The 18,584-nt window shown below is 35.8% G+C and overlaps 4 protein-coding genes across 4 annotated transcripts; 3 read left to right on the top strand and 1 right to left on the bottom strand.

Annotated features, from left to right (window-relative positions):
- The first annotated feature begins 92 nt into the window (after positions 1-92).
- Positions 93-3,655, top strand: LOC18032090 (ALA-interacting subunit 3). Its single transcript, XM_006422228.2, has 8 exons — positions 93-562; positions 1,068-1,126; positions 1,235-1,309; positions 1,395-1,508; positions 1,610-1,680; positions 2,188-2,488; positions 2,985-3,274; positions 3,392-3,655. The coding sequence occupies exons 1-8, from the start codon at positions 463-465 to the stop codon at positions 3,444-3,446; spliced, it is 1,065 nt and encodes a 354-aa protein (XP_006422291.1). The 5' UTR covers positions 93-462; the 3' UTR covers positions 3,447-3,655.
- LOC18031480 (ribosomal RNA large subunit methyltransferase I) lies at positions 3,594-7,756 on the bottom strand. The gene is made up of 8 exons (XM_006422227.2): positions 7,507-7,756; positions 6,795-7,020; positions 6,578-6,712; positions 5,937-6,159; positions 5,192-5,378; positions 4,756-4,940; positions 4,076-4,213; positions 3,594-3,854 (listed from the first exon to the last, which is right to left on the bottom strand). Exons 1-8 carry the CDS (start codon positions 7,613-7,615, stop codon positions 3,726-3,728), a joined length of 1,332 nt encoding a protein of 443 aa, XP_006422290.1. The 5' UTR covers positions 7,616-7,756; the 3' UTR covers positions 3,594-3,725.
- Positions 7,757-8,934: 1,178 nt separating this feature from the next.
- Positions 8,935-9,695, top strand: LOC18031602 (heavy metal-associated isoprenylated plant protein 32). Its single transcript, XM_006422225.2, has 3 exons — positions 8,935-8,955; positions 9,073-9,148; positions 9,268-9,695. Exons 1-3 carry the CDS (start codon positions 8,935-8,937, stop codon positions 9,693-9,695), a joined length of 525 nt encoding a protein of 174 aa, XP_006422288.2.
- Positions 9,696-11,147: 1,452 nt separating this feature from the next.
- Positions 11,148-18,576, top strand: LOC18031598 (ATP-dependent zinc metalloprotease FTSH 12, chloroplastic). Its single transcript, XM_006422224.2, has 19 exons — positions 11,148-11,719; positions 11,941-12,125; positions 12,308-12,534; positions 12,708-12,988; positions 13,310-13,387; positions 13,470-13,712; positions 13,789-13,929; positions 14,047-14,214; positions 14,584-14,696; positions 14,979-15,195; positions 15,393-15,464; positions 16,002-16,121; positions 16,210-16,326; positions 16,397-16,573; positions 16,804-16,923; positions 17,049-17,123; positions 17,429-17,536; positions 17,655-17,735; positions 17,956-18,576. Exons 1-19 carry the CDS (start codon positions 11,318-11,320, stop codon positions 18,031-18,033), a joined length of 3,003 nt encoding a protein of 1,000 aa, XP_006422287.1. The 5' UTR covers positions 11,148-11,317; the 3' UTR covers positions 18,034-18,576.
- The last annotated feature ends 8 nt before the right edge of the window (positions 18,577-18,584 follow it).

Here is an 18,584-nt window from a genome sequence, read left to right as displayed (position 1 = left end):
GTTATATATATTTTTAAATAAATAATTGGGATACTAATTCAATTTATTTAATTAAAAAAGAAAAGAAAGAGAAAAAACCAAGTCCAGGCGTGTTCTTTTTCGCTTATTGTTGTACATCTCTGACCAATTTTCTTTTTCTTTCTTCTAGACTCGTAGTTGTAGAGCTGGCTCAGGCTTTGGAGTGGAGATGCAGAAACTTCTGCTTCCTATCGTCTTCGTTTTCAAAGTCAAAACAAGAGCAAACCAAATCAAACCGGAGCATCATATTTAAATTGAAATTATATATATATATATATATATATATATAAAAAAAACTCATAAGCCAACTTTCTTGTATTTGTTGCCCCATCTCACTCCCACAACTCTTTCTTTGATTTTCCCCCAAAAAAATAAAAATAAAAAAAAGAAAGAAAGAAACGGAAACTTTGTTTTTGTAGTCAGTGTAATCTAATTCCGATCTCTATGATGAATTCCAATGCGGCGTCGTCCAGCACGGCCAATCCCGACGCTGCTGGATCCCCTGATCCTCCGGCTCCCAGGCGAAGCTCTAAGCGACCCAAGTGTATATTTTCTCTTCCAGCTGCTTCTTCTTCTTTTTTCTGGGTTTTATTTTTGGCGGTTTTTAGAGTAGTTTACGAGTACCCAGTTATGATTTTGAGCTTATTGTTTGTTGGGGTTGACTTATTTCCTCTTCTCAGATTTGTGATTTTATGCCTTGACTTATTTTATTTGGCCTTGTTATTGAGTTCTTTGCTTGATCCCTTTAGTTGAAGTCGGTACCTTGCATCTGGTACTTGATTTGGAAAAATTTTATTGCTTAAATCATGGGTTTATTAGATACACTTGCTTATGACATAAATCTGCAATCATGTTAATCTCAGACTTATAAGAAGAATCAAGGACAAGCCAAAGGGTTGTTCTGTCCCGGGGTTTTGGAGAATCAAGGATTTTTTGAACATCTAATTAGAAGTTTTTCCGTTGTTTTTCTTGTTTTGTCCTCCGAATATTTTCCTCATGATACCAGTCAACTAAAATTATTACTTTATGATTCTTTTTTTCCCTTTCAGATTCCAAGTTTACTCAACAGGAGCTTCCGGCTTGCAAGCCGATTCTTACTCCGAAATGGGTGAGTTTTACTGTCTGTTGTTATGCTTCTAATTTTACATACATATTTGGTAAGCTAGCTCCCTGCGTGGGAAAAGTTTTAATTGAAGAAGCTCTTTCCTTCCTGCAGGTGATTCTAACATTTTTGGTCGTTGGCATTGCGTTCGTCCCGATTGGAATTACTTCCCTCCTTGCTTCCCGAGATGTATGTTTAGTACTAGGGTACAATTTTGTGATTATATTTTCAGTTTCAAAATGAGCTGATTATGGACTCTCTTTCTCTGTACCAGGTTGTTGAAATTGTTGATCGATACGAGACTGATTGCATACCAGTAGCTAATAGGACTGACAAGGTGGCATTTATTCAGAGTACTGCAAGTAAAACATGCACCAGACAAATTACTGTAAGTTCCATATGCATAACTGTATTTATCAGAAAGAGGCTAAACTTAACGCCTGAGATGAAATGGATAAAGTTATATTCTGTGTGATTTCTTCCTTTTAGGTGACAAAGCATATGAAGCGGCCTGTCTATGTGTACTATCAACTCGATAATTTCTACCAGAATCATCGCAGGTATATATATCACCTTCCATTCCCATGTTTTCTGCTTAAATGTAATAACTTGGTGAAACTATATTTGGAAATTCTCAAATGTGGGTGATACGTTGGATATTTCAATCTACATTTTTTGTTTATTGTGAGTAATGACCATTATTTTTAAGCACCATAAGCGGCTGCCATTCACTGTTGCTTCGATCGCCAGCTCCCCTGTCATCAGGTCACCAATTTCCTTGATCTTCTGGCACTGGGCAGGCATCAACTTCCCTACATAGTCCAGTGTATGGAAAAAAAATGTAGGCCTGGGATGATGGCTATCATATTGAAAGATAGCGAAAAAAACACTATTATGGTTCTCTGAAATAATTGACATTGGCACATAGTACAATAGTTGTAATCTCTTAACTCTTTTTCCAATAACTATTTTTAACTTCATCAATTGTTTTCTTCAGTAAGTGGAAACATGGTTTGAATACAAATAAATATTCATGTACTGATTGTTCAGCATGGCTTTTTGTTCAGATATGTTAAGAGCCGAAATGATGAGCAGTTGAAAAAACGGAGTAAAACAAGTGAAACATCTCAGTGTGAGCCCGAAGATACCACCCCAGATGGAAAGCCCATTGTCCCTTGTGGCCTTATTGCTTGGAGTTTGTTTAACGATACATACACTTTTTCCCGCAACAAGAGACAGTTGACAGTGAACAAGAACGGTATCGCATGGAAGAGTGATAGGGATCACAAGTTTGGCAAAGAAGTTTTTCCTAGTAACTTCCAAAATGGGACTCTGATAGGTGGTGCACATCTTAATGAATCCATACCAGTAAGTCTTTTACCGCTTCATATCTGATAAAATGTAGGTATACATTTGAGAACTCATGATAATTAACAGTTCTGGATTCGTTTAAATTGGGTGTTTTAATGATCTTGAAAAATTAGATGCAAACTTTAGGAGGACTTTTATCAGGGCCTAAAAATCCCAGATTTATTTTTTAAAATTTTTTTATATTTATTTAACAAAATTTATAGTTTTTAAATTTTCTATTATTAAGATTGGGCTTCAAAAGTTGGACCTAAAGGTTTAAAGTTTCAAATATGTGTAAAAGGTGGGCTAAATAAATATAATTTATTTAAAATAACATATTTTTGCTTTTTTTCCTGTAAAATCGGGGCTTATCAAGTCATTAGCTACCCTTTGTGGAAGCTCCAATTAAGCCATTAGCTATTGCTTAAATGGTTCTTTTTGAGTCACTTTTGGAAGGTGTTTTATGGTATTGAGACAGGTGCCTAACATGGTTGAGTATGTTTTGCTGTAACAGTTGAGTAAGCAAGAGGACCTTATAGTTTGGATGCGGACAGCAGCTTTGCCCACTTTTAGGAAGTTGTATGGGAAAATAGAGGTGGATCTCGAAGAGAATGATATTATAGATGTGATATTGGAAAACAACTACAACACGTACAGTTTTAGTGGCAAGAAGAAGCTTGTTCTTTCAACCACTAGCTGGCTTGGTGGAAAGAACGACTTCCTTGGCATTGCTTATCTCACCGTTGGAGGCTTGTGCTTCTTTTTGGCCCTGTCATTCACTATAGTATATCTGGTAAAGCCAAGGTAAATTCCTATCCCGCCTTTACTGTATTTTATAGAAAGGGGAAAAAAGGTTACTGCAAACCGTAAGTAACACATCTCCTTGAATATCGGAACTAATTTCTTGCTCTACTTTTTCAGGCGACTTGGAGATCCTTCCTACCTGTCATGGAACAGAAATCCAGGAGGGCACTAAGCAAATTTCTGGAACCTGAGTAGATGGATTGGCTATCTCAAAAGTGGTTGATGTAATTTTGTGTACCGGTATTTAATGACAAAATATCTCCTCTGTTTAAAAAAGTATTCTGGTTGTTTTATTGAATTTTTGGACAATAGGATGTTGTTCCTGGTGAATCTTATGTATAATTTGTGAATTAGCTCAATACAATGACTAGTTTTCATCAACTGATTTCTCTCTGTTCATCAAGATAGAGAATACAAAATTGGCTTCTTGCATTCAAATGTTCGGAGGCATTTATAGCACTCTAAGTAAGATATTGGACAGATATGTGCCTTCAGGGTAGGATGGGTCGACAGGATGATCACAAGCTGCCCCAGCTTGTCGGACCACTGTGATCTTTTTCTGTGCCATTGATGCAGCGCCCTGATCAACAAAAAATGAGATTGAATGAGAATTATTTGAAAACTTTACAAGCGAGATTGTCCACTGTTAGTTGAATCTTGGAAATTTAGAAATTTTGCAATAACCGTCTAATAATTGCGTTATGCATCCATCTCCAGCAACAGCTATTTGAAAAATCAGGAAGAATTTCGCATGCTGATAGGTAACTTATCATGAATTACAGAACACAGAGAACTACTTGCCTGAAGAATGCGCAAGAACATTCCACTTTGGGTCATAGCTCCTGAACATGAACAGGTCATTAGAAAACCACCTCTCTTCGTAAGTTGCATCGCTAATGAATTTAAGTTTCTGTACATGCCGGATGCACTTTGTAGATCCTGGGATCAAGAGCAGCAGTAAGCAATGGCAGCATCCACAATAAATTGGGAGAAGAAACTCGTACAAATTAGGGGGAAGAGAAATCCTTTGAATTCGCTCCCAAGGTTACTTAAACTGGAATATTTCAAACAAAATTCATATGCATTCAACAAAATTTGAATAACTTTTACTTATAAGGCAAAATACAAATTATTTCACAAGTTATGATTGTTATATAAGTACTAGATGCATCTTATCTAAAGGAAATGGTTGCTAGAGTAAATGCAAAGCAAGCTCCGAGCCCACCACATATTTATGAGAATCTTTTCTTTAATAGTAGATTCTATAATTCAACTTTCAAGCTTACACCTAAAGAGAGACATCACTCTCATTGTGAGCCTGGAGCTGTCAAGATCACTGAGCATGAACTACAGGTCGGTCCAGGATGAGAATCTAACATTCAACCAAATCAACCAACCAACGGGATGCTTCTGTTGGGGCTTTTTGGGAAGTCTCTCAAATTTCATCCTAGATTGTGTTGAATATTACAGAATTACCAGACCTTTCTTCTAGGCGCCAGCTTTGGAGGATCCAAAATAACTATATCCCATGATTCGTTTCTTGCAAGAGCGTGCCTCATATATTCAGTTGCATCTTCTCTCAAAAATGTTATTCTTTCAGGATCCACGTTGTTCAAAACAATATTTTCTCTAGCAAGCTCCACAGCAGGCAGTGATGTATCAACGCCTAAGAGAATATAAGAGATGATGGAACAGTCAATGTTTTTTCAAGGTAGGTGCAATCTTACAATGTCTACTATTATGGTGTGCAGATAATCCAAACTACATAAATTTAAATGTTACTAACAAGGTGAATGAACTTGGGAAAGCTAGGAAAACAAAGTCCCCGATAATATATTAGGGTGACAGTCTTGGAGAAAATGGCTTTTCTTAGATATCAATTTTTGATAAGGGCAAAAATAAGTGGGGAAAATATACCAGTTACATTTACAGCACCTCCTCTTATAGCACTTAGAGAAAAACCACCACTGTAGCAGCAAATATCAAGAACCTTCTGTCCGCTTGATATTGTTGAAATGAACTGACGGTTTTCACGCTGATCAGCATAAAATCCAGTTTTCTGGCCTTCCATTGAAATTGCATAAGATATCCCATTTTCTAAAACCTGGGACATGGATTACAAGATGGAATAAATTACCCATGCTTAACAGATCTAATAACATTGTAGAATCAGCCTGCGATTTAAATTTGAGTGGTGGTAGCAAAAAATCAAGATTACAAGAACAAGTAAGCCTGTCAGTATCTCAGCAATTCCTGTAGAAATGGTGCAATTTTCATGAATTTTCATTCGACCAATCCTCAATATGTACCATATTTTCTTTTGAGAAAAAAGTTAACCCTTGATACCAATCATTGAAGGAAATTCTTCAACTATAATGTACCTAGGAGGTTAAAACATCATAACACATAGGGTAGAATGGCATTACTAAAAGAGAATCAGATTTTAGACATTACACAGAAACAGTTGGAGCAGGCGTTGATTTATTACAGAAAATTTCATGAATTCACATGTATTATGCAGAAAGAATAAATATGATAAACACCTGCTAATTTGCATAGTGGTAAAACTTTGTTTACACTATTTTTCTGCAGATCCTGACAATTTCACAAGCTTGCACTAGTAACCCAATGTTAATATACAATGTTCGAATGGATTTCCTACCTTTGTTCTTTCAGGGTATGTAGATGGATCCGTTTCTTTCAAATCTGACAAATCCAACCCTTCTTCTTTCAAAATTTCAACCGATGGTCTCCATTTTATATGTTTGATATCACAAACTTTACGAATGTTAGCCTCTATCTCTGGTTTGTGCTTCTCAACCCAAGCAGCAGATGATGCAATTACAGCGGACTCTCCAAAGACATCAACTATTAATCCTGATAATCTATGGGAAGAAACAAGTGAATCAACTGGTAAGGAAAAAGGAGATTGTATCCAGGATGGAGTCTGAATGGATAAATACATGCATAAGTATGGATCCAGAATGTAAATCATACTACTGGTAGACATAAAATAAAGAAATGTTGCTTTCTGATCCTAATTAAGCACCATGAGTTTCCATTTAATGAAGAAGTGCACCACAATATTAGATGATGATTGTGATCCTAGGATTGCAGCCAACTTCAAGTATGTTTGTAGAGCAGAGGCACAAAAGCAGAATGATGAATCATGAATGAACAGATGAAATAACAAATGATAGAAGCTGAATAAGGTAGCTGCTTACATTATCTACCAACGGAGGATGCTATATTCAAGATACACTGACTAATTGAAATATTGATTAAACGGTCAATTTCACTGACCTGTCTCCTTCACTATTAACAAGACGGTATGCATTTGTATTGGCAGATGGAAGCCCCAACCTCCACCGTAATTCTATAGCTGCATCAATTCTCATTTCAAGCAATCTCTCCATGTTCAATGCACAAGAAGGATCCCTGCGCCACATTGATCAATAACTTAACAGCTTCAAAGAGCAAGTGAAACAAAAAACAAGGAACCCTTTAATTGAATGCAGACCTAGGGACTTCCTCATCTAGTTGCATAAGCCGAACACAGAACATAGAAACTGAATTGTACAAGCCCCACGCAATTGGTTTTTCCGTCCCATCAGTTACTAGTACAACATCTCCAGTCCTAGGTGGTGGCCTACCGATTATTCTATCAACCGCTCCACTATACACCATCGGACTTCCATTCTTGAATAGTTGGGTCTTCCCTTTTTTAAGCACAACCTTAGCAACACCTAGTGCAAACCAATCAGGAAAAAATTCACAAATGCAAGTCAGAATTCACACATAATTAGTAAAAGAAGTCTCCCATATGACAGCTTGCAGAAACTAAATAATTCAAGTAAGCTACAAATGGGAAAGAATGAAATTAAAATTGCTAAGAAATTCATAAGTCAGTTCAAACAATCTGAAAAACTTCAAAATTTCTTCAATAATTTTCCTTCTATTTTACGATTTTCATTAATACATAACTCATTTCTTTCCAATGTCATAGAAGATACCTATTAACAGAAAAGTAGAGGTATTCAATAACATACCAAATAAATGCATTTTCATAATTGTTTCATAAAAAAAGAAAAGGAAAGAACCCATTTCCCATCAAAACTGAAGAAAAAAAGAAAAAAGACACAGTTTATGAATGAGAAAACGCATGCATCCATGCATACATACATACATACATACATGTAAAAAGAGATGGAAAGAGAGATACCATGTGATACCTTTGGGTTGAGAAGAAGCAATCTGTTGAAGATTCGAAGTGGCTGGCAATGAAGACAAAGATAAGGACTTTACCAGCCGAGCTGGAAACTGAACGTGCACTTGCTGCATGTTCTTCCTTGTTACTTCCAAATTCCAATTAGCAGCAGCATTGCACTTCTTCAGTCATTGATGAAGACGATATGCTTGCTTTTGGGCCGTGGGCCGGGTAGACCGCTCCCCAAGTGAGCGATGCTTTCCACATCCAATTAAAAAGCCCCATTGTTTGTAACCATAATTCCACTGCAAGAGTCAATTTATTATAGATAGACTGTAAGATTCAACAAAAACTCTGGTGTAGTGTAATCTTTTTGTCCTTTTTTGTAATTTCATCCAGGAATGAATGTACGGAGTGAAGTCTAATGAGAGTTGTAGAATGAGTTAGAAGCTCAACCCTTACAAAATATCTAATGGATTGCATATCGGCCCGGTGGGTCAATAATTTGGGCCCAACACCAATTATTAAATTTCTTTGTTATTCTTTAAAAAAAAAATTCATTGTAAAAATCAATAATTCACATTTTCATTCAACTAATCATGTTGTAATACATCAATTTGCATAAGAGTTTGTGATTATATCATTGAACTCGTAAATATAATAAGATTTTATATCAATTCATATCCATTAAGAAAATAATAATAATAATATAACTTTATGAATTACGACCTTGTTTTCACTCATTTGCATTCAACAATTTTATTGTATTTTATCTAAATTACCAACATATTACTATATTAGTTTATCACAGAAATCCAAAATCAATTTATTTTGTAAAAAGAATTAACAAATTAACACCAATACAAATAAAATTTGGCAGTTTAAATAATGATTTCTAATCAATTTTTTTCCCATCAATTTAGGGATTCATTTATTTCTTTCAGTAAATCAGTATTCTTATTATTTTCTCTGGGTAGCTATCAAGTATATATGCCATTTAAAATTTTCATAAATTCGGTAGAATTTCAAAATATTTCCTAGCAAAATGTCTATACTTGCCTTATACGTAAAATGGATTTGAAGCAATCTGTTAAGATTTTACTGTAAAAGGAAAAAAAAATGTAACAAATCTTGTACTAGGAACTACCAATAATTTAAGTTAAATAACCTAACGTACATTCCTAAAACCTTATTAACGCCTTAATATTTGATATATGTATGAATATGGAAACTTAAAAAAAAAAAGCAATATCTCAATTGATGGGGATAGTATATATAACTTTCCCAATTCAAAATAAAGATCTTATTATTTATTACTTGAATAAACAAATCAAGTTTACTCTATAAATATTATCAAACCCTAATCCCTTTTATTTACTCGATTTTATTCTTCATCGTCATATATGTGCCCTACAGTCCTCATTTTTTAGTTTGCAAAACAGGTTTCATTTCAATGGATTCCTCCGGATACATGGTTTATTTTTCTTATTCTCTCACTACTCACATTTAATTATTCTGCTTTTTACAACATTTCTGATTTGATTCTTAACTTTTTATAGTTTTTTTTTTTATATGCGCTTTAATTGTACAGACTTGTGCTCTCAGAGTTGATACCCAAACTAGTGGATGGCACAAGTCCCTCATCAAAGTATTGGCTAGAATCGATGGTACTTTGGCTTTCATATACAAATTATTTTTCTCTTTTCTTTTTTTATTATTATGTAGTTTACTCTATTTTTGCATGAAGACACTCATTATTTTCATGAATATTTAATTACTTTTTTAGGAGTCACTTATAGCATAGATGCACAGCAAGGCATTGCTTACATTTCGGGCAAAGTAGAACCAGGAACACTTTTGAAGTTGCTGGCAAAAGCAGGGAAGCATGCTGAACTTTGCTGGGTTGATTCTGGAAACCACAATGCCAAAAACCCTAATAATATAATTATGAATAACGAAGTGCCTTCGAATGGTTACGGCCACGGGCATTACAACGATCATCATCATCAAGGATATAATTATCCTTACAGCCAATATGGCTATTATTTTGCCAATGACCCTCCACAAAGAAGTTGGCATCCATACCCGCAGCCCGAGCTTTATCCGGCTGCTGGCGCCCCGTTCTACGAGCCATCGCCTAGGTACTTTCCCCAGCCACCGGCACCACTGCAAGGCTTCAACGTCGGTGATGCCCAATGGTGCAGCATCATGTGAAGTGTGTGTGTGTGTGTGTATAGTTGATTAGGGCTTATGCTTTACCCTGCGCCACATGTTATATTGAGTTTAACGTGACTTGGATTGTGAATTTTGTATTTTCAGGTTTTTATAATTTGTTCTCCAGAATTGCTTTAAGGGGAAAGTTAAGTTCTAGGTCTTTTTTATTGTATTGTCTCACTTCTCCGATTATTTAAGGAGAAGTTGGGGTTTTAAAGGTGTTAAGCACTCGTTATTACATTACAATATAAGAATAAATATTTACATTTTCTCTCTCTTTTTATTCTCTATTTAGCATTTAAATAGTCATTTCCTGATTAATCATACAATCTCTTTTAACTTTTAGATGACGGAATTAATTTTGATTGGCTTGATATTATTTAATTAACGATTGAGCTAGACTGAACTTGTTTCAATTCCAAGATCTCAGATCGAATCGATATATCAATGTTGATTCGAATTTCTTATTGAATTGCTCATTCAATGAGCATTCTCAATATTATGCCTTGAAGAGGCCTCGAACCTCCACGCTCTTGAGCACAAGATTTTGAGTCTCGCGTGTCTGAGTAGTCAAAAGTAAAATCTTGCGCTATGAATGCATAAGTAGGTAAAAAGTACATGTGTTGAGCTACCAAGGAAGTAATAACCCCTACAGAGGCTAGAGCAAGGCCTAATTGAAAATGAAGCGAATTATTGATTGTGTCATAAAGACCCTTATGCCTGCGCCCCAAGCGTCCTCCAGGAGGAATATGTGGTTCTAAAAGATCTTTTATACAGTTTCCAATCCCGAAAGAAATACATGGTTGAGAAAAAGATGACTTTTTCCGGATGAAATGAAAATTGAATTCATGTGACAGTAGAAATGTTTCCCATTACTTAACAAATCATCCGCGAGTACATAAACTACTTGAATAGAAGTTATGGACCCCTCTTTAGTAGAAATAATTCTTTCTTGTAAAGAACCTCCATTTCTAATAAGATTCTGACCATAAGTATTCTGTAATGTGCTTTTTTTTTTTTTTTCAGGTAATTGGGTTGTGTTGCACCGTATAATAAGGCTCCATTTTTTCTTTTTGTGTTGATAATTGTTAAAAAAAAAATTAAAATGATAATAATTAACTTTTATACTTTGCAATTAATTTATTTCTTTAATCAATTCATATATATAGTAAATTACCTTAAGTTGCATGAAATTTTCTAAAATTAGACAAGTCTCTCTATACGGCATAACACTTGGTATTTGACACAACCTAACAAGCAATTCGAGTAATTGATTTGGTTTTTTTGTAATTGAATTGGTTGAGCTCGATAAGAAGATAATCCGTAAATCCTATTTCGATGAAGAGGCGATCATATTCCTGTCATTGATGAGCCCATTGAATTTGGGCCTGTAACTCAACTTGGGGTAAACAGGAGTTAGGACACTGGGCTAACCCCCAATAAAGGTTTGAACTTGACCCGACTCGTTTTCAAAACAATGCTTCCTTTTCCAGTTTTCCATTGGCAGTTCAGAATCTTCAGATAAACCTCTCAAAACCCCCCCAATGCTTAAAATTTCGTTTTCCTCTTTGAACTCCTCAAATTCTCACGTGTTGTAACAGAAAAAACAAAACAAAACAAAAATGGACCTTGCAATCCCATACAAACCGAACCCACTGCTTTCCTCATCAAAGCCACTTGTGAAAACAACTTTTTTGCAAATACCCACAAAGCACAGACCCAGAATTTCCCGCCAAAAACCTGTTTTTAGAGTCTACTCCTCCGCAAATTCCAATGTCCCAGGTGGGTTTTCTTGGCAGAGGTTAGCCCGGTCGGTTCTTGTTGGGTCGGAGCGGTTCTCGTCCAAACTGGGTGAGTCGGTGAAGAAGGAAACTGGGTTTGACTTGAATGAGGCTATTATGAAGGTGGATGAGTTAGTGGACCGAGTTAAGGATGGAGTGAAGAAGGGTGACGATGAGTTGACTCGGTTTAGGACTGAGTTGTTGCCCCAGTTTGTGGAATGGAATCGGTGGGAACGTTGGCAGGTAATGCTGCTGTCGACTTATCTTGAATCCCTTTCGACTTATCTTGAGCCCCTTTTGTTTAAATTTTCTATTGGTTGCTAAGAAAGTGTGGGTTTTTTTTTTTTAAACTGTAACTTTTACGGAAGGTACGGAACTTGGAAAATAAAAATAATTATTTTGGCGATTCTGTTTGAAACTTATATGGTAAGAGTGAAATTTTTATAGTTATTTACAATTTGCAGGATTTTGAAAATTGGGAGCCTAAACGTGTTGGTGCCTTGGTTCTGTATGTTTTTGTTGTGATTGTTTCTTGTCAAAGAATGTATGTAGCAATTCGAGCTCCGTACATTAATCGTCAAAAGAAAGAGCTAACAGAGGCTTACATGGAGGCATTGATTCCAGAGCCAACCCCTAGTAATATCAGAAAGTAAGTGCATTTCTCATTTTACGTGGTCCCGTATTCTTAAGTAGCTTCAACGAAGAGAAACTCTTTGCGGTTAGCATCACTACAGTTGCATATGATTGGGACGATGAATGAGTCATGGGAATGCATGTAGTTTGGGACTTCTGATTTAGGTCCTTAGAATAAGTTCTGCTTCATGCTTGCAGGTTTAAGAAGGGTCTCTGGAGGAAGACAACACCTAAAGGACTGAAATTGAAGAAGTTTATTGAGAGACCTGATGGAACCCTTGTTCATGATAGTTCGTATGTTGGAGAAGATGCATGGGTTGATGATCCTGAGCCTCCATCCGAAAATGTGAAGCAGGTTATTGAGAGCAATTCAAGATTAACTGCAGAAGATAAGGAAAAACTGAAAGAAGACTTGGGCATTTCAGGTTACTATTTGTGTACAAGCTTGTAAATAAAATTGATGCACTCACGCTTTCTTACTTATAGATATTTCTGGACTTATAATATTTTTTATCCTTCATTCAATTTATTTCTGATTTCAATTTGACCACTGGAAAAAGAATCTTCTTGCTGACTTTGAAGCTTAATGCTTGCATAGCTGGTCAGGTTCAGGCAAATACAGGAACTTGGCGTGAAAGACTTCACACATGGAAGGAGATTATTGAAAAAGAAAAGTTATCTGAGGAAGTAGATTCTTTAAATGCCAAATTTGTAGTTGATTTTGACATGAAAGAAGTTGAAAAAAGTCTGCGCAAGGATATGGTGGAGAAGGTTACGGAAACACAGGGAACTAGGGCTCTTTGGATAGCTAAAAGATGGTGGCGATATCGTCCTAAACTTCCTTACACTTATTTTCTTGAGAAACTAGATAGCTCTGAGGTAAAACGTTGTTGTATTGCTCTCTCCTTGTGTCGAACATTATAAATTTCTTGGTGCCCTGCGTTGAATGAATCTCAGGTTTCATTTATCTGTTTTTGATCTTTAAATAACAAAATGTGAACTCTTTAAGTACTCTTAAAAGTTCATATGGTGAATTATGTAGTATTTATGAATAATCTTCCTTCTATTTTTCTGTTCTTAGTGAATCCAACAAGTTTCAAAGCACACACATATATTCCAATTCTTTCTTAATACTTTATGTTTGTTAAACATCCTAAAGAGTTAGATAGCCTTTTCTGATTATGTGGATTCCTTCAACAGGTTGCTGCTGTTGTGTTTACAGAGGACTTAAAAAGATTGTATGTGACAATGAAAGAAGGTTTTCCATTAGAATATGTTGTACGTTCTGCATCTCATTGTTCCTAGAGCTTTCATATATATCCTTCTGTTAAATTTTCTTGATTTTATTCTTATTTTGTAGGTTGATATCCCCCTTGATCCTTACTTATTTGAGACTATCGCTAGTTCGGGAGCTGAAGTGGACCTCCTTCAAAAACGGCAGATCCATTACTTTCTAAAAGTTCTGATTGCATTGTTGCCTGGGATACTTATTCTGTCGCTAATAAGAGAGACTGTGATGCTTCTTCACATCACCTCTAGTCGTCTTCTTTACAAAAAGTATAATCAGCTTTTTGATATGGCTTATGCAGAAAATTTTATTCTGGTAAGACTCATTTCTGCAACTTGTCTTCCTAGTTATTGACATTCTCAAGTTCTCAAAACATGATGTTCTTGTTCAGCCAGTTGGATATGTAAGTGATACAAAATCCATGTATAAAGAAGTGGTACTAGGGGGTGATGTTTGGGATCTTCTTGATGAGCTGATGATTTATATGGGAAACCCCATGCAGTATTATGAAAGAGGCGTTCAATTTGTTCGGGTAATATTTTCTACTTCCATTAAAGATTAAGGCAGCTCTCTTGGGGTTCAAATGTTTGAAGAGATTTAATATATGAAATATAATTAATATATTTCTTTTTTTTTTTAAACATGACAGGGAGTTCTTCTCTCTGGACCTCCTGGAACAGGAAAAACACTTTTTGCACGGACACTTGCAAAAGAAAGTGGGCTGCCATTTGTTTTTGCTTCTGGTGCAGAGTTCACAGATAGTGAAAAAAGTGGTGCAGCGAGGATAAATGAGATGTTTTCCATTGCAAGGAGAAACGTATGAATTCATCTCTATTTATTTTTCTAAAGTAAAATCACTTATGAGTTAAGGGCAAGGATAAACGAGATGTTTTCCATTGCAAGGAGAAATGTTTGAATTCTCCTCTATTCATTTTTCTAAAGTAAAATCACTTATGAGGTACACTAGATGTTCATGCTTGTTGCAAATCTGCAGTCATAGTGTTGTAGTGCTCTTCTACTTGCCTTCATAGATTAGATGGTTATATTGCGTATTCTGTTCACAGTGCAAGATAGATCAAACTAGTTTTACTTTAATCAAATTGGTTTTGAGTGTATTGTGAATGCATTAATGCAAGTTTACAATTACTAAGCAGACTGAATCATAGTGTGTATGTATCTTATACAGGCACCTGCTTTTGTATTTGTGGATGAAATTGATGCTATTGCTGGAAGGCATGCCAGAAAGGATCCACGAAGAAGGGCAACATTTGAGGCTCTAATTGCACAACTTGACGGGGAGTAAGTGTATTGCTGTAAACTGATGTGAATGCAAGAAAATTTACTAGCTTGATAGACATTGCTAGAATGCTTTTTGTTACCGTTATAAATGCATGTACGTCAATCCTTAGTTAATGATGCTTACCTCAGTGGTTGCTTGTTTTCTGGAAATCTATGATATTTTTGTTTTCCTGTTAATTCTTCATGTTATAAGAAGTGACTTTCCAGGCCTTTGTGTTAATGTGATTGGGATTTTGTGTTCTACTATTTGATAATTTTGATTATTCTTACCATCCCATGTAGCAAGGAAAGAACTGGTGTTGATCGGTTTTCACTTAGACAAGCTGTCATATTCATCTGCGCTACCAATAGGCCAGATGAATTGGACCTTGAGTTTGTCCGCCCTGGACGTATTGACCGCCGTTTATACATTGGTTTGCCTGATGCAAAGCAACGAGTGCAAATATTTGATGTGCACAGTGCAGGAAAGCAACTTGCAGAAGATGTAAACTTTGAAGAGGTATGTGGTTTTACTTGCGTATATATTACATAAATTAGTGGCTGAGTTATTCAAGTTAGTGGCATTATCATCATCTTCATTGTTACCACTGTTGCAATATATTCATTTCAGTCCCTTGCAGGTGGTTTTTAAACTTTTTACTCTTAATTGTATTTCTAAAATTAGGCTAATTGTTAACTTCATTCTTCACTCTACAGCTTGTCTTCCGTACAGTTGGTTTTTCTGGGGCAGATATTAGAAATCTTGTGAATGAATCAGGAATAATGTCGGTAAGTTGAAAATCATATTCTTGTCCTAACAATTAATCCTTTGTGCTTTATTTGACATAACATTTGTAATTTTAGTCAAATCTTTCGGTAAGTTCTATGGTCTTCATTACTATTTGCTTGATTTGGTAAAATTTTCTGAGAAATTCTCCCTGTCAACTAATTCCTTTACTAATTATATGCATGAGATGCTACTATCTCAATAATGCCTCTGTGTATGTGTACACATCTTTGTATCCATATGTACTTGATCTGCGTATTGCTTACAGTTCGATTGTGTTTCATGACCTCAACTTTATATCACTGTTATTGGGAGCTTTTAGCTCCTTAACAGATTTTGTTGCAGATTGGAGATGATCTGTTCTTATGAGAATAATTTGATTATCTTTACATTTCAGTTGAAGTATGTTGCTTATTGTTTCCAAGTAAACTGCACTAAAGTATTATTCAGTGATTTTTCATGCAATTTAGCTACAATCATCCGAAGAGTTTCTAGGTTCTCTTGGATTTCCACTATGTGTAATTCATTTCTGGTTGCAGGTGAGAAAAGGACATTCCAAAATCCAGCAACAAGACATTGTTGATGTGCTAGATAAACAATTGCTTGAGGGTATGGGTGTACTTCTTACAGAAGAAGAGCAACAGAAATGTGAACAAAGTGTATGTGCCAGCCAATAATATTTATGAATCAAAATAACATGCTATTGATGATTGTTTTGATCATTGGGTTAATATATTCATGTAATAGGTTTCTTTTGAAAAAAAGAGGCTCTTGGCTGTACATGAAGCTGGGCACATAGTATTAGCTCACCTTTTTCCTCGATTTGATTGGCATGCATTTTCTCAGCTCCTACCTGGTGGCAAGGTATAATTTCTGCTCATAAGAATATACATTTTGTTAAATGCCTCCTAAGAGTTTTCTGTCTCTTCTCTAGGAAACTGCAATATCTGTGTTCTATCCTCGTGAAGACACAATAGATCAAGGTTATACAACCTTTGGCTACTTGAAAATGCAAATGGTGGTGGCTCATGGTGGTCGATGTGCGGAACGTCTTGTGTTTGGCGATGATGTAACTGATGGAGGAAAGGATGACCTTGAAAAGATAACTAAGGTATCTGAATCACTTTGTATCAAACATGACTGCAGTTCCTTTAATTTTTTTCCCCTTCTCTATTAATACCACCCTTGTCACATATCAAGGCCCAAGTATCTTAATGTTGACTAAATTAAGGTTGTTAAACGATTCCTCAGATAATTTCCGGTTGTTTAAAATACTGTAGTTAATTTGCATGTCTTGGTTCAGAATTCCTGTCCATTCCCTTACCTGAGTTTTCTATTCAGATTGCTAGAGAGATGGTGATCAGTCCACAAAATGCTAGGTTGGGGCTTGCTGGTTTAACAAGAAGAGTTGGACTTTTGGATCGACCAGATAGTTCAGATGGTGATTTGATAAAATATAGGGTATTCTCTTCACAATCCCAAGTTTCAAATTGTAAATCATAATGACACACAACATTTCTTTCTCCAAATTTATACATCATTTCCACTAATCCATCTTATTTCTTTCTATGTTTCTGTGGTGCTAGTGGGACGATCCTCAGGTCATTCCTACAGATATGACACTTGAATTATCAGAGTTATTCACTCGAGAATTGACACGGGTAATTATTAAAAAAAAAAAATTGCTTCATTTTGAATGAGTTGTAACTGTTTGATGCAGATAATGAGTCGTCAAATAAATTATATTACTTTCTAATCAAACCTGCAACAATATGCTAGTGTGTCTGTGGCATTAATTCATTATCAATCTCTAATAAAATGGATGTATGCTGTGATTGCCGAAAGCACTAAAACAAATGCCCTTGGAAATTCAATGTGGTGGGAAATGTCCTAGTAAATTCAGTATGTAATCCCGTTTCATTCAAAATCTATTTCTGGGTGTTACGGCAATTGATGCTGGTTGCAGTATATTGAGGAGACAGAAGAACTTGCAATGAATGGTTTAAGGGACAACAAGCATATATTGGAAATAATTGCGAAGGAACTCCTAGAAAACTCAAGGATAACTGGATTGGTATGTAAAACACGCCCGTTTCTTATTCAATGTTTAGGACAAGCAACTTTAAGTGTCAGCTGGAACAAGGTTCTACACTATGCATTTCTTGATCTGCTTGTGCTGTTCCATCCTTTAGGAAGTTGAGGAGAAATTGCAGGGACTCTCTCCAGTAATGTTTGAGGACTTTGTGAAGCCATTTCAGATTAACCTGCAAGAGGTATTCTTCTTTGTTCCTTTCGTTCTTCTGCTTTTCGCTGGCAGAGTGTTTGTTCTGGCAACTAATAAAATAAAATTAAACTTATGAAAAATGATGTCCAGTTATGTTCTGCCAATTCACCTTAAAAGGGTTGAAAACTTGCCCTCAGTGTAATCTTTTTTGCCTCATGTTGACTTGAATTTAACATTCGCTTTTAATCTTAATCTCTTAATTTCCTTAGGAGGGACCACTGCCCCACAACGATCGGTTGCGATATAAACCATTGGACATATATCCTGCACCACTTCACAGGTGTTAAATTTTCCCAGAATTCCATTTTTTCAGTGTTTGTCATGCAATTTGAGATGGCTGTTTCAGTTACTGCACCTTAAAAGTTTGGGACAGATGCAGCTCTGTCTTGAAGGCCAATACTGTTACATTGGAGATACAATATTGTAGCTATTAGCTTCCATTAGTGGGCAAATCGTCAACATTGACAGCCCACTGCTAGTTTGAAATTAGCAACCAAATGAATATAGAGAACGTTTAAAGGCGCTTTCAAGTAATCTTTGTTAAAGCTCCCGAAAACTATAGGCAGGGGAACCCTCCAGGAAGCTGGGGTTTCTGATTTGATATCAAGCTCAGAGACACTCCTCACTCTTGTTTACGATTTAAATTTTGTTTTTGTAATTAGCCTGAAAAGAGACAAATGACTATACTCATAGGTTGTCGATTTGCCTACTGAGACACATCCAGTTCATGTTGTATGCTAGTTTTGTATCGACAAGCAGTGAAACATAAATACCCTAGTGTTAGCATCTTGGTGGAAGAATTCTTAAATGGTGGGAAACTACAGATTAACAACAGTTA

This window comes from Citrus clementina, unplaced genomic scaffold (genome assembly GCF_000493195.1).
Source record: "Citrus clementina cultivar Clemenules unplaced genomic scaffold, Citrus_clementina_v1.0 scaffold_9, whole genome shotgun sequence".
NCBI classification, from domain to species: domain Eukaryota; kingdom Viridiplantae; phylum Streptophyta; class Magnoliopsida; order Sapindales; family Rutaceae; genus Citrus; species Citrus x clementina.
The sequence above is the reverse complement of the archived record's forward strand: the minus strand, read 5'-3'. Positions and strand labels throughout refer to the sequence as shown.